A 16,754-nucleotide genomic window follows, 5' to 3' on the forward strand; every position below is an offset into this window, starting at 1 on the left:
GTACATCCAAGTGTATACTTTAATTTTAAATGATAAAATTTTAGGGAATATCCTCACAACATAGGTAAATGTTCGTCCGAACATTATTAGTCCGCTGAGAACAAGTTCGTAAGCTGGACTTTAAGCTAAAATTAACCTAAATATATATGTTTAGATTTTAATGATTTTTTAATATGTTGTACATTCAAGTGTATACTTCAAATTAAAATGATAAAATTTTGGGGAATATCGTCACAACATAGGTAAATGTTTGTCCGAACATTCTTAGTACGCTGAGCGCAAATTCGTTAGCTAGACTTTAGGGTAAAATTAACCTAAATATATATTTTTAGATATTAATGATTTTTTAATATGTTGTACATTCAAGTGTAAACTTCAATTTAAAATGATAAAATTTCGGGGAATATCGTATCAACATAGGTAAATGTTCGTCCGAACATTCTTAGTACGCTGAGCGCTAATTCGTTAGCTGGACTTTAAGCTAAAATTAACCTAAATATATATGTCTAGATTTTAATGATTTTTTAATATGTTGTACATCTAAGTGTATACTTTAATTTAAAATGATAAAATTTTGGGGAATACCGTCACAACATAGGTAAATGTTCGTTCGAAAATTCTTAGTACGCTGAGCGCTAATTCGTTAGGTGGACTTTAAGCTAAAATTAACCTAAATATATATGTCTAGAATTGAATGATTTTTTAATATGTTGTACATTCAAGTGTATACTTCAAAGTAAAATGATAAAATTTTGGGGAATATCGTCACAACATAGGTAAATGTTCGTCCGAACATTCTTAGTACGCTGAGCTCTAATTCGTTAGCTGGACTTTAAGCTAAAATTAACCTAAATATATATGTCTAGACTTGAATGATTTTTTAATATGTTGTACATTCAAGTGTATACTTTAATTTAAAATGATAAAATTTTGGGGAATACTGTCACAACATAGGTAAATGTTCGTCCGAACATTCTTAGTACGCTGAGCGCTAATTCGTTAGCTGGACTTTAAGCTAAAATTAACCTAAATATATATGTCTAGAATTGAATGATTTTTTTATATGTTGTACATTCAAGTGTATACTTCAAATTAAAATGATAAAATTTTGGGGAATATCGTCACAACATAAGTAAATGTTCGTCCGAACATTATTAGTACGCTGAACGCTAATTCGTTAGCTGGACTTTAAGCTAAAATTAACCTAAATATATATGTCTAGATTTTAATGATTTTTAATATGTTGTACATTCAATTGTATAATTTAATTTAAAATGATAAAATTTTGGGGAATACAATCACAACATAGGTAAATGTTTGTCCGAACATTCTTAGTACGCTGAGCGCTAATTCGTTAGCTGGACTTTAAGCTTAAATTAACCTAAATATTTATGTCTAGAATTGAATGATTTTTTAATATGTTGTACATTCAAGTGTATACTTTAATTTAAAATGATAAAATTTTGGGGAATACCGTCACAACATAGGTAAATGTTTGTCCGAACATTCTTAGTACGCTGAGCGCCAATTCGTTAGCTGGATTTTAAGCTAAAATTAACCTAAATATATATGTTTAGATTTTAATGATTTTTTAATATGTTGTACATCCAAGTGTATACTTTAATTTTAAATGATAAAATTTTGGGGAATATCCTCACAACATAGGTAAATGTTCGTCCGAACATTATTAGTACGCTGAGAACAAGTTCGTTAGCTGGACTTTAAGCTAAAATTAACCTAAATATATATGTTTAGATTTTAATGATTTTTTAATATGTTGTACATTCAAGTGTATACTTCAAATTAAAATGATAAAATTTTGGGGAATATCGTCACAACATAGGTAAATGTTTGTCCGAACATTCTTAGTACGCTGAGCGCAAATTCGTTAGCTAGACTTTAGGCTAAAATTTACCTACATATATATGTTTAGATTTTAATGATTTTTTAATATGTTGTACATACAAATATATACTTCAATTTAAAATGATAAAAGTTTGGGGAATATCGTCACAACATAGGTAAATGTTCGTCCGAACATTATAAGTACGCTGAGAACAAGTTCGTTAGCTGCAATTTAAGCTAAAATTAACCTAAATATATATGTTTAGATTATAATGATTTTTTAATATGTGGTACATTCAAGTGTATACTTTAATTTAAAATGATAAAATCTTGGGGAATATCGTCACAACATAGGTAAATATTTGTCCGAACTTTTTTATTACGCTGAGTGCTAATTCGTTAGCTGGACTTCAGGCTGAAATTAACTTAAATATATTATATATGGTTTTTAATAATTCTTTAACATGTATTTAAAGCAATTATATTTGGTCGAATATTGTTTCAACATAGTTTCAAGTACGTCAAAACACTCCTTGTATGCTGAGAACATATATAGGCTCTATATATATATGTGTGTGTTTAATATATATGTTAAAATTTATATGTTTCGATTTATTTATACTTGTTGGTGCGTATATGTGCTATATTACATATGCACAGTTATTAGTTTTAGTTCGGAAAACTATTAATTATCCATAGAAGGTAAATTCAAATGCGAGGTCTTTTTTTTGTGCATCGACTGTACTGCTCAAACCTAGGCGGTATCTGATTGGTCGAGAGGGCGAAGAGGGGAAATCGTTGTGGGAGGGGGGGAAATGTAGGGTCGACCAACGTCGACAGCTGGCGATAGCTGTCTTCACGATCGTACCGAACAGAACTAACAATAGAATTGGCTTCAGATGTTCCATGAGTATGAGCATAGACTAACCAACTAAGGGAGTATGTTTTATCTATGGTATGAGAAATCTACTAAGAGAGCGTGTTTTATCATAGAAAAAAATAATTATTTTTTTTTCTACGGTTTTATCTTTGGCCATAGATGAACCAATATAATACTTCATCCATGCTATGGTCTTAATCTATGGTTTCACCGTACTATGTTTTATCTATGGTTTCACTGTACTGAACACCGCGAACAAAAAAGGTGGCCGTGAGTCAATTTGGTACTTCTCAGTAATTTTAGGGTTACATGATACTATGTCATTTTGTTTCTGTGCCTGTATTTAAGTCTTGTCGTCATGTCAGTCATCATAGTCATACGTTCATACTCGAGTTGTGCCAAGCAGTTACTTGGGCGAAACAGCTGCAGCTAGTTCCAAGGTCGCCGTGGAACTCGTTCCAAAAGCAGTTCCAGCTGCAGCTGGTTTTGCCCGCTGCAGCTGGTTTTCCCGCTGCAGCGGAGCTATGGCTGTAGTAAACGAGGCAAAAGGGCGGATGAATAACTCAGTTTATTGCCATAATAATTTGAGACGGATTAGTTTAAGCTGTTCTTGAATTAGAATATTGATTGAAATAATGCAAAATAGCAGCTGAAAAGAAATCAATATCGTGTTTTGGAAATGTTATACTAGTAATTAATTATTTTAGTTTGTCTATCTAGGGTCTAAAAATAATACGTGACAAGGCCGGTGTAAATTATTTTAGAGGTTCTTCATATTATGCATTTATTCTTATTATACATTTTTTTATTGTTAAAATAATATTATTCAAACACCACTTACACTAATTCTTAATATAAAATTCTAAAGTTAATAGCGAAAAAATCCTGAATTAAGTTAAACACAAACAATTATTACGGTACTGATTACTGAGGAAGAGATAATTAAATTTGTATATATTATGAGCACGACTTAACTGGGACTGATGTACTTTTATTTAATCCTGCCTAAAAAAATAGAAAATGATTCATTTCTTTTAAGGCATGTCAACCATATCCGCTAATCAAACCTTTGTTTACAATAGACCAAATAAGTCAAAACGCATCAGCTGCACAGGCTAGAACTTAATGTTTAGTGAGAGTATTAATAAACCAGCTGCAGCTGTTTTGTTGTAACTGTATGTGTTTACAAATCCAGTTACTCCGGAACTTATCTTTAAAAATTTACAAAAAGGCTGCAGCTGTTTGTGCGGAACTACATTCAAATCGTTCCACCGAGCTGCAGCTGAAAAAGTAGTTCCAGTGGAACTGGAACTGGATTGTGGTTCCGCTTGGAACGGTGGAACGAGTTCCACTCTCGGAACGGTGGATAAATGTAGTTCCAGCTGCAGCGACACATCTCTAGTTCATACGTTTGTTGTAGTTTGTATGGTTGGTTTTGGTTATGCCATTTTAGTATGAGATGAGCTGTCTGCACTGCAGAGCAGAAGCAGTGTTGTTAATACTTTTACTCCTAGGCTAGTGGAATTTCTGTGCTAAACTGATGTTCACTTATCTGTCTCGCGATTTATACACCTGATAGGATTTCATTTATGTTCACTAAAAAATTTTGGCTCATTACATTGTTAAGATTTATTCATTTGATGGATAATGTTTAGGCCTAGGTAGTTAAAAATTTAAACCTCAGTAGGCCCTAGTCCTATTGAGTCTCTAAGAGTGAGTGTAGGTCCTTTACCTTCAACAATGGGAACTCTTGACAAACTTGTCAAAGCTTTGGAAGCTCTTAAAATAAGTAAAGAACCTCCATCAACTATAGAAGATGAAACACTTGTAAGGTAAGTCTTAACAGCAAGGAAAACCCTACTGTAAGGCCTTTAACATTACCAGAGAACACATTTGAAAGATGTGGGTTTGTATTTTATTTTGTTGGGATGAGATAAAACTCAGGAATTGTTACTGTCAAACGTTGACCTTTTGTCAGATAGCATCATTCATCAGGAGCCATAGCCTCCACTAAAACAAGGCCGCAGTGATACGAAATAAGTTATAAACAAATAGATAGATGAATAGCTTATTACAGTAGAACCTTGATAACAAGACTCTCATAGTTATTTTTAAATGAGACTTGTTATCAAGCTAGACTCGTTATTGAGGTTTGCAATAACATGTGATTTGGGGTAAAATAAATTCAAGGGGATTTGAAAATGACAAAGATGACTTATATAGGCTTACCTCCGTCAGTAGTCCAAAATTGTGTCTTTTTCAACTAATGTTGTTCAAAGCTTACATGTTTCGTTGCACTGCAACATCGTCAGAGCTTTTTGTCAAAAACATCAAATGATTTATACATAAAACAAAACACGGAACACGAAACATTTAAACACGTAATAACACGATAGCGCTATCGACACGTCACGGCAGCGGTTGTAGGTAGACTGAACACGGGTTAAGTAACTTCGTCCCGTCCTTCTATAATAATATGACAAGGATGACTTGTTAATAGAGGGCCTTCTTATCAAGGTTCCACTGTATAAACAATGATATCGTCATTCTGGATACAGTTGTTGCACTAATTTATATTGGAGCATATGAGCAATGTTTGTTTACATGTTTGTTATTTCCATTTCTAAAAGCGTCTCATTTTTCTGGTCCGGACCCGATAAGAACCTTTTCTGCAAAGAAGTGGGGGATTATGGAAGAGCCCCTCACGTCGATTTAAGAAAAGTTTTTTGGTTAGGCTATAATCATATAAATAACAATTAAAAATAGTTGAGGGCAATAAATTAAACTTCTAGGTAATTTAGGCCTAACTTTCAATAAAATATTTATCTTAACACGTTCGCTACTGAGCGTCGCACCGCGGTCATTGCCATAGACCGAGGTATACATTTGAATCTTACACATAGACCAGCTGTCACTTGGTTAACAGTGCACTACACATAGACCACAGGCGAAAACCTGTAAAACAGTGATCATTTACATTGTAATACGCTGCAATCGTGTTTATAAATAATTTATTCTTTTTTTTTTCATAACCTTTGGCAATGTCACATATTTGCGACGCCCGGTCTTCAGCGAAGACAATACCTAACTAGTGAAAATTATCATAGTTTTCTTGAAATAGCCTAAACGCCACATATATGCAACAGTTCATTTTTGTTTGTGTTTTGAAGTGAAAGTAAGTAAAAAAACAGATTATTCAAGAACAGATTAGCCTATAACTGAGCAAATATAAAAGCAACAGGATAATGTTGGTATAGGCCTAATGTTGGTACAGTAGGATTGGATACATACTGCATACCTACATACAGTGATACAGAAAAGTAAAGACCAGTTTTTCCAACTATCATATGACGTCACCAATCATAATATCCACAGACCAAGCGACACAGTTGTGCGTCAGACATCTCTGTAGACCACTGAAGGGAATTCAGTGCCTTCTAATAGACTGTTACAAAGATATAAGCATTTTAATAACATTAGAACCCCGACGCAAATATGCGACGGCAGTCCATTTTAATGTGACTAGCCCTTGCATATGCGACGTCGGTCTATGGGTAGAAACCAGCCGTCGTATATGTGTGTCGCTGGTCCATGTAAATGAAAAATGTTGTAGCCTACTATTGCAGTAGCGAACATGTTAAAATAATGTTTTCTAAGCATAAACAATCTCTAAACCCCGTGTGCAATTTTGTTACAGAAGGAAGAAGAAAGTAGAATTATGCAATTTTGTAGCAGATACCATGTGTTCTCCAAATGTCAAAGGGGCTGCAAACTTTCCGTCGTTACTGTCATTCTCCATGGAGACGCTGTTGCAACTCTGTGATGATTCAGATTCTAACATTCGTTTGGTGGCTGATGAAAGCCTCAATAGGATCATCAGGGTGAGTAAACTTTGCTGTTAAATCATCACCAATAATATCTGTACTAAAAGGTGATAGAAGTAGCATAATATTATAGATTTAACAAAGTTGAGCTTCCATTGTACCAATTGAATTTTTACATTGTATGAGATTGTATTTTGGACAACCTTGGATTTATCGGGGCAATGATTGATAACTTAGCCCATAGGCCTACAGTAAATTCACTTCTAATAGGTACAACATTTGTTGTGTCCTCAAATAGGCCTTGTTACTGGTGTTGTCACACAATATTAATTTATAGACCTCAAACTCATTTGTAAAATTGTCTTGATATTTGTCTCACTCAATGAACCTTACTCAAAATAAAAGTACCAGGGAACCGAGCATTGCTCGGTGGTCTTTAATTTTTGTAGGAGGTTAACAAAATAACGCATACATTTTTATGATTTCAAAATGATTTTGGTTTTCTTTCAAACAATAATATTATTATAAAATACTGTCTAAAATATGTAATAAAACAAATGTTATGAAACATTTGATCATACTGTGTTGGTGCTGTCTGGATTTAATAGTTCACAATTTTCTCATCTCCTAAGTCCCCAAAAAAAATATTTTCAATCAATTCGCATTAATAATTTCTGAGTCATTAAAAAAATACTAAAATAAACCATAAGAAATCAATGTGACGTTCGCCTGTGCTATGCAAAAGAAACATTTAAAAGTAATTAGTGTATCTAAGAAATGTGTTTTAGATGCACCAGAAAAAGCTTTTCACAAAAATAAGGGTTTAGGCTATATGTTGTTAAATAACGAGTAGTTCAAATTTCCTGGTGTAACAAGAGAGTAGATGTTACGGTTGAAGAAGTTCTCGCTTAGTTTAACTTGGGTAGTCATGTTTGTTTAGGTACTTAACTTTGGTAATTATACAGGTTGCGGAAAACCGATCTATTTTTTTTTTGCAGCGCACTGTTCAGCGACAATTCGTCTGAGAGTGGTGGAGTTAGGCTTGTTGGAAAGTCTACACGATGCCATTATCTTAGATCATAGAGCATTGGTCACCTGAGCAACGTTGGTTTGTTATCAAGTTGAATTAAAAAGTAATGATTCAGTCATTGCAACTCAGCGGCAGTTCCGTGCATTCTTTTAATCTGGACAACCAAATTCTGTCAAGTAGCACTATCATGTGGGTGGGTTAATAACTTTAGAACAATGGCTTCTGCGTTCAAAAAGAAGTTGACAGGCCGTCCAAAGTCAGATCGGACTCAAGACAACTAACTAGAGCTCGGGCTGCTGTGGAAAACAGTCCTCGTAGGCCCGCCTGAAAACAAACATCTGCTCTGAACATGGCTGACCACTCGGTTACACTAACTTTGAGGTCCGATCTTAATTCCTATCCATACAGATAATCGGGACGGAACCTCTCCAAGTCTCCATGTCAACTTAGTTTACAGAATGCATGGAAATGCCGCTGAGTTGCAATGACTGAATCATTACTATTTTAAAATGACTCGATAAAAATTGCACGTTGCTAGGTGACCAATGCTCTATGACTACAAATAATGGCATCGTGTAGAATCGCCAACGAGCCTACCCCCACCACCCTCAGACCTGTCTCTAAACAATGCGCTGCAGAAAATAGATCATTTTTTCATCCTGTATATAAATGGATTTAATTCTTATAACTCTTATTAGATAGAAAATTAATACAAAAGGTCATGTTAGCCTGTAGTGAAGTCAGGGCTTCAGTGGGTTCATTGTAGTTAATAAAACACGAAATTATGTTGAGCAATGCCGATGGAGAACGGCTAGTGAATAATTTAAATCAATTGTCAACTATCAACTATAAAATAAGTGATATAAAGATTTGTGACTTTTCTCTGGGTCTCCCCAAAGCAGAATGGTTCCTACGTGTCTGCAACGGCCTGTGAAAACCTCAAAATGTGTCCGCAAGCGCTAAAACTAAAAAGCTAAATAATGACTTATATACCGGTATAGGCCTATATATATATATATATATTCACTCTTTAGGGCTACTAGTAATATAGTTAAATAAAATAAGTAAATTTCAATAACTTGTATAGCCTACTTTTAAAACAAAAAACTAAAACACTATTAAGGGGTAGGCATAATCAGGTTATTTAAATTTACTTTTTTTTAAATACGTATATATATATATACACATACCTTAACAAGTGTTAACAAGGTCTTCAGAAGTAAAACTTTAAATGTACTATAGTTTCTTTATATAAACACACTAGGGATGGACGGGATTGAAATTTTAGTTCGGGACGGGACGGGACGGGATTTTTATTTCCTTCCCGATTTTCGGGACGGGATGGGACAGGATTTTTTTCTGTGCATAAAAAAAGTACTGTATTGCAGTTACCAAAAAAGACATACGAAATCAATTTTTACCATTTGTGGCACTGATCTATAAAAACAAAAAAATGGGTAACAATTTACAAGTACCTATAGAAACTTGTGACTCGCGGGTCACGGGGTGATCGTCTGTAGAACTCACGGTCACGGCGCGATCGTCGTCATGACTCGCGGTCACGGTGCGATCGTCGGTATGACTCCGCGGTCAAGGGGTTATCGTCGGTATGACTCCACGGTCACGGCGCGATCGTCGGTTTGACTCCACGGTCACGGCGCGATCGTCGGTATGACTCCGCGGTCACGGCATGATCGTCAGTATGACTCCGCGGTCACGGCGCGATCGTCGGTAGGACTCTGCGGTCACGGCGCGATCGTCGGTAGGACTCTGCGGTCACGGCGCGATCGTCGGTAGGACTCCGCGGTCACGGCGCGATCGTCGGTATGACTCGCGGTCACGGCGCGATCGTCGGTAGGACTCCGTGGTCACGTCGTGATCGTCGGTATGACTCGCCATCATGGCATGATCGTCAGAATGACTCCGCGGTAACGGCGCGATCGTCGGTAGGACTCCGCGGTCACGGCGCGATCGTCGGTATGACTCGCGGTCACGGCGTGATCGTCGGTATGACTCGTGGTCACAGCGTGATCGTCGGTAGGACTTCGCGGTCACGGCGCGATCGTCGTTATGACTCCGCGGTCAAGCGTGACTGTCGGTATGACTCCACAGTCACAGCCCGATCGTCGTTATGACTCGCGGTCACGGTGCGATCGTCGGTCCAATAATCGCGGCCACGGCGCGATCGTCGTTATGACTCCGTAAATGTGTCCGCAGGCCCGCGTTTCTCGGCGTTTCGTGTCCGCGACAATGTCGCAGCGTCGCTCGTTGTTCTGCTTTGGGGCTGGGTCTAATTGGCAACCTTCTGATGAGAATCCGAGCACTATGGTTACTCAGCAGCCCCACAACAAACAACCAAACAAAAATACGTATGTTGTATGTTGTTTCACAGGCTATGATGGACAACAACATAGTCAAGGTGCATGTTGAGCTACACAAGGAGATTAAGAAGAATGGAAGTGTTCGCTCCTTGCGTGCTGCACTTTGGAGATTTGCTCAGCTGGCTCATATGATAAGGTGAATGATTGTGATTTTGTTTGCAATGGATTACAAATACCCGTCTAGTGGTGAATCTGGTAATGTGATTGCAGTAGTGGATGGTTTTATTGCAATTGCAGTAAAAATAGTTTTGTTTTTTTGTCATTACTAAGATAAAAAATTGTTTAACTTCTATCAAAACATTTCCTTTTATATTCACCAATAAATTATATTCCGATTAATTTTATTTTGGTCAAATGAAGATGCATTGATTTTTACAAAGCATAAGGGAACACATAACACACTAACATTTTACATGTAGGCCTTCACTAAATACTAGGCCTAAGAAGACTGAAACGGGTGGCGTCGTCCTGTAATCCAGCTACTTGGAGGTCACGAATTGTGGATATTTATAGGCATGCACTGTGGATGGGATACTCCCTGGTGTGGATTAACGTCCGCACGGGTGAGTACTACGACTATCCGCAGTACTATCCTGATAATTAGACCAATTCGTATATACCAAAGGCAAAAATGTGGTTCGGATTCCACTATAAACTGTAGGTCCCTTAGTTGTCATTAGCTGTATGGGCAATTAATTAACAGCTGTTTCTATGGAATATGTCGGCCTTAGTCACTAACAAGACTACAAGATCGCGCCACTCATCCTACACTCATCTCCATTCATACTTGGCTTTAAATACCTACTTTGTATGGTCGCCATTTCACTAAAAAGTATAAAAAAAGTATTTTTAGTCTGGGCCAGTTAATGCATTTTAACTTTTGCTCTGTTTTTTTTTTACTTAATTTTTATAATTTAAATCATTTTGTCCCACATAGATGGAAGTTAAGTTGTCATTCAATATACCTTTACTATTTTCTAAAACATTCTTGAATGAATCAGTGTAATATTTTCTCAAGACTTTCATTCTTGTTTACTTTTTTTACATTTCTTAATGAAAACTATGTCGATTATGAGACGGTTAACAAAATAATTATTTATTTTGAAACTGCACTAAAGCATTGTTTGACAATAGTTATATAAAAATCACATTACAATTGTACCATCCAAGAATTATATTTTAGGTTGTGAATTAATTAGTTACTAAGAGGTGTTTATTAAGAGTGTTCGTTGCATTCATAACTTGTAATAATATTCACCATTTAGAATAATACAGGGTGTCCACAAAGTAATGCATCCCTGTAACCACAAATTTGGACGCAGAACACTGATAATAATTTTTTTGTTAAGAACTCCAAGTTTTGTTTTAGAAAAATTTTTGTTTATTGTGAAGCAGTTGGTGGCACTGTTTGTTATTACGTATTGTTAACAAATTTACACGTGTTTTTACGCAGAAGCGATGGCGACGCTTCAGCAGAAAGCACAATGTATAGTTTGGCTGGTTGAAAGTCGTTCAATTATTACTGTTCAACGTTATTTTCGCCATTTGTTTGGTGGCAGTGCACCGCTACCATTTGTCGTTGGTTAAAGAGATTTAAAGAAACAAGAAATGTTCAAAAGAAAACGGAAGGCCTTGGGTTTCCGAAGACACTGTTGAAGAAATTCACATTTTGTGTTTACGTAATTTGTGAGTTTGTTTTCGGGATACGTTAAAAACATTGTTTACTTTGAGAAAATCAGGGATGTCGTCCACCTAAGGCAGAGAGTGATCCAGGCTGTTGGGTCTGTGACTCCGGACATTAATGTTGTCAAAAGTGTGGGAAGAGATAGAATTTCAATTTGATCTATGCCGAGCAAGGAACGGAGCTCTCATCAAACTTTTCTTATGTGCAGAAATCTTGAGAAAATTCTCTGTCTTGAGATGTATTTGTATATAATGTAAGTATAACCATGAATAAAAAAATATTTGACTTTAAAATGGGAGCATTACTTTGTGGACACCCGGTACTTGTAACATTTAACCTTTTACTGACTCTATCTTTTATACTATATAAATAACGTTTTTGACAAATGTTAGCTAGTAAACAAATTTTTTTAGCATAGAGTTTTTGTTTAGTGAAGCAATGTCCAATAAAGTGGCCTGACTGCAAAACTCAGAAGAAAGTAATATATTTCAGCAGTTGTGATGGAACTTAGTTGTCCTGTTCCAGTTAACAGCGGCTTCACAATTCATCAGTGGAGGAGATTACGTTCTAGATCTTCATGTCTTATAGTTGTCATGTTTTCTACATCTTCTATAAGCGTTCAGAATTTCACCTTTTAAAAATATCTGTCTAATCATTTTTCCGATCTAATATCTAATAACTAGGTACCAGCACAGTATCCAAACACCCAAAATGAAATATTTGTTTATCACTTACAGGCCCCAAAAAGGCAAGGCCTATATCCAGAACCTAGTGCCTAGCCTGATAGAGATTGCCAAACGTAGAGAGGAACCTGTGCTAGAGACTCTAGCTGCATCCCTGCCTAGAATACTGTCTGCTCTGGGCAACTTCACAACGGATAACAACATCAGGGTTAGTACAACATTACAGCATAGACCAACCAACACAAGTAGACTACTCATCCCATTTTAAATTTTGAAGCTTGTTTGTTCTTGTTTTGTCTAGTTCATGTACGTCGACACTGATTAGTGATTGCTAGTGTAGACAACATTTTGTTTCTAGTATTTTAGGGTTATTTTTATGATTTGTGCTCTACTGTTTGGTTATATAACTAGAAGACCAGTTATTGTTTATGATTAAACCGTTTTATTTGATTTTATTTGTTTTTTTTTTAGTCATACAAAAGAAGTTAGTTAGAATCATATCTTGTGAACCCCTACAGGAACACTGTAAACCCCGGTTCATTTAGCTACAAATTCCAACAGTAATTAACATTTATGTATTTGATTTTGTATCATACATTCTAAAAAAATCCCAACCTTATCAAACAAAATTCTCATGTTCATAATACAAGGAATAAAAACATTGCTACCATAGATTTTGTTAACTGTCTAAAACTCAAGCCATATTGTAATCTCACTAAAAATATACAACAAGCTAATACATTTGATATCAAAATATTCTGAAAATACTTTTAAATCTAAACGAGGTGTTAGCCCGTCCTACGTACGGAAATTCAGTAGTCAGTTAAAACCGTGTACAATTCAGATCAGCTAGTTTACACATATAAAGACAAAGTTTCTTGCAGTTTTAATGTGAAAAATCATCTTGTAAACAAATGTTGTGTGACCAAATATGATTTTATTCCATCATAGGCTTATACGATATGCATTTTAAATCCGATAATTTTACAATAAAACAGCAATTCTCCAATTTTTACGGTGTGAAAAGCGTTGAAGTGAGATTTGCAGCCGATTCGCACAGACGCAGACTGATTAAGTAGCCTACAGTAGAGAGAGTTAATAGTCAATTGGGAAGTGTATAGACCTAGTCAACGATACCACCTTCCATAGCATACCTGCCTCTTCCATAATTATTATAGCCACAATACAACTACTATACACAATTTCCAGTAGGTCTGAATAGAAACGACCTAAAATAAAACAATAATATCCAATAAAATTCATAGTACACATAATTTAACTTTGGTGTCCTAACATCAAAACTAATCGTCACACCTATCCTTTATATCAATTTCACTGCATTAATTGCTGAATAAATAAGCGTAAATAAAAAAAAGTAAAAACAATAACAGTTTGTTTTGAAACAGCTGTTTGGTTCAAATAACATTCATTTGAAAAAAAGAACTGGTCACATGTAGCAGGAATATAAAAAGTAAACATGCTAGTAAAGCTAATGACGTAATTGTCAATGTTTATTATCCATACTGTTATCAGTTCTATCCTTGATAATTACCCACCCTCATTGAATAAATGTACATCGTAATTTCCCATATCAGTTAATTTAAACTACAATATATTCATAGCTGAAATAAAAGTGATATTTTCACGTTTGATTACGTCACAACTGAACACGATTTCATAAAAGGGTGGTTTGTCTAATGGGGTTTGTCTGAGGTTGTCTAATTGCAGTATCCTAGGTCAATGTTGACGTTGTGTTCAATCTATGTCATCCATCTGTTTATCTTTGTATAAAACCCGGCTGAGGTTATGGTGGTAATTTAAAAATCGTGATTCCTGATTATTCTTGATCTTCTTTTTATGACATCAATATTTCCAGGCCTAATCCAAACAAAGTTAAAGCAGACAAACATTAATTGTAAACAAAAAGCTACCATGAAGAATTAAAACAATATGTAAACATTGTTATTTTTCTATTCCTTCCTTGAAAAGTGGAGTAGTAAAATAATTTGCATTTATCCTTTTTTATTAAGACTCGTGTACAGAGCCTCGATTTGTACTGTGGTTTAATTAATTTTGGTCTAAACTATTTTAAACTGTGGTCTAATTATCTCTACTAATCTTACTTATTTCCTATAATCAATGACAAAATAAGAGTAAATAAAATAACCTCATTGTTCCATAGTTTATATTTAACCAGCTGTTAGTTAAAACAAATAATTATATTGCTCTAAAACAAATCGAAGATTACAAAGATTGCTTTAAAAAATAATTTGAACATCCTAGTATTTTACTATGTATAATTTAATTAATCTGTCATCCTCTTACAGAAGAATTGAACGTATCAATGATTAGCATTACACATAATATAAATAAGTCAACCCTAAGTATGTCTTTACATTTTTATCCAAATGCTGAATTTGTGACACAAAAGCTGAATGCTTACAGCTGTTATGTTAAGCAAATTATTTTATGCCAACAGCTAGTTTAGAATCTTAGCGTCGGCTGCTAGACTTTTTAAAAATTTAAACTTAATTTCTAAAAAACTGGGACCCTTAACTAAAATTATGGCTTCGACATTCCCTAGTTCTCAAAATTATCTTTCTTTCAACACAAAAATCATGAAAATCCGTCGAGTGGTTGATTCAGAATCGTGAAATAAAAAAACACTGTTTCGTTTTAATATTATAGATTCTACAAATAGCTTTTGAACAACCCTTTTTATTCTTTAAAAGATTCTTTTGAAATGCCTTTTATTAATTTCTAAGTAGAGTTAGTAAATTTACCAAATTACTGTTGGATTTACTTGGTTATGGGGTTTAATAACTTCTATTATTCAAAATGCCTTGAATTTTTCTTAAAAATAAGATTATTTGGTTGTAATATTTAAAATATGTAATGCACCATGCCTCTTTGTGTGTAGTTAGCTATATTGTATTCATTAAATGACTATGCTAATTTTAGCAGTTTTATGACATTGTCAATTAACAAGACAATAAACACATTTCATTTAATTTCATAAACAAGGTTTTAATTACAATACAATACAATACAATATTCTTTATTGTTAATTCATTAAGAATTACAATAGTGTCAATACAATAGTGAATTGTACATGTTAATTTCCATAATTTTCATAAAATTCCTTTATTGAGTAGAAGGGTCTTGCGATTAGCCACTTCTTCAACTCCTGGTGTAGCTTGTTGCCAGTCAGGTCTCTCAGGTAGTCAGGTAGATGGTTCCTCAGCTTGCAGCCGGTGTAGGAAGGTTTTTTTCTCCCAAAGAGTTGTTCGGTGAACTGGTAGTTCAAATTTGGAGCCATGACGGGTGTTGTAGTGGTGCAGGTCTTGGTTTCTTGGGGGGTTTATTTCATTCACATACTTTATGGTTTCAAGTATGTAGAGAGACACCACTGTGAGGATTCCTAGGTTTGCGAATGCTAATCTGCAAGTCTGTGGTGGGACAAGGTTGGCGAGGGCTCTTATGGCTTTCTTTTGAAGGACAAGAATTCAATTCATATTTTTTGTTGAAGTTCCTCCCCACACTGTCAAGCCATATCTAAGATGCGACTCTACCAGTGCGAAGTAAGCTGTTTTGGCCACAGAGAGTCCGCCTATGTAGTTTATTCTTCTGACGACATATATTCCAGTACTGATTTTTTTGCTTAGGTGGTTGATGTGCTCTTTCCATGTTAGTTTGTTATCAAGGATAACACCGAGAAATTTTGTGTGGTTTTCTATTGTTACATCCTCTAATTGAGGGACTATGTCTTTTTTCTTACTGAAATTCAGAGTTGTAGTTTTTGTGGGGTTTATTGCTAAGTGATTGTGTGGTTGTTCTTTGAGTATAGGATAGCTTTATTTAAGATCGATTTTGAATTAAGGTCAAGGCTTTGGGCTGTGTTGTCCTTGATCAAAATGGTTGTGTCATCTGCATACATGATTGCAACAGCATTTTCACTCTCAATTTGTTTGGGGAAGTCATTAGTCAATAAGATGAATAGAATCGGGCCTAATACAGAGCCTTGTGGAACTCCTCTCGTCAGCTTGCTTTTTGAAGATTTGAAACTTTCTGTGACTTCATTTGATGAGTTTTTCAGTTCCGCGTCTTGTAAACGTCCCGTTAGGTAGCTTTTGAACCTTTCTAGCGCAGAGTTTCTTATACCGAGTCTTTCGAGTTTCTTGCATATCATATAATTGACTGGAATAACAAGAAACAAATTGTAAACAAAACACAACCTTTACAGAACTAACAATCACATTGGCTTCAGCCTTCAGCTGTTCCATAAGGATGAGAAATCTACTAAGGGAGTGTGTTTTATAATGGTTTTATCTATGATTACAGTCTCTACACAAGTGTTAGATCTATTAACACCTGACTGAAAACAGGAAAAAATAATAGTAGGCTATGAACTGGTGACATACCAGATT

The 16,754-nt window shown here is 35.2% G+C and overlaps 1 protein-coding gene across 1 annotated transcript in view; it reads left to right on the top strand.

The window, feature by feature from the left end:
• The first annotated feature begins 4,159 nt into the window (after nucleotides 1-4,159).
• LOC128984104 (huntingtin-like) overlaps nucleotides 4,160-16,754 on the top strand; it is a 48,541-nt gene continuing 35,946 nt past the window's right edge. The window contains exons 1-4 of the mRNA XM_054403389.1: nucleotides 4,160-4,557; nucleotides 6,423-6,606; nucleotides 9,972-10,096; nucleotides 12,382-12,535. Of these exons, the coding sequence (XP_054259364.1) occupies nucleotides 4,466-4,557; nucleotides 6,423-6,606; nucleotides 9,972-10,096; nucleotides 12,382-12,535 (555 nt within the window). The 5' untranslated portion in view covers nucleotides 4,160-4,465. The remainder of the gene's footprint in view (nucleotides 4,558-6,422; nucleotides 6,607-9,971; nucleotides 10,097-12,381; nucleotides 12,536-16,754) is intronic.

Source organism: Macrosteles quadrilineatus, unplaced genomic scaffold (assembly GCF_028750875.1).
Source record: "Macrosteles quadrilineatus isolate MER2022 unplaced genomic scaffold, UCM_ALF_1.0 Scaffold_2__2_contigs__length_208266976, whole genome shotgun sequence".
Classification (NCBI taxonomy): Eukaryota; Metazoa; Arthropoda; class Insecta; order Hemiptera; family Cicadellidae; genus Macrosteles; species Macrosteles quadrilineatus.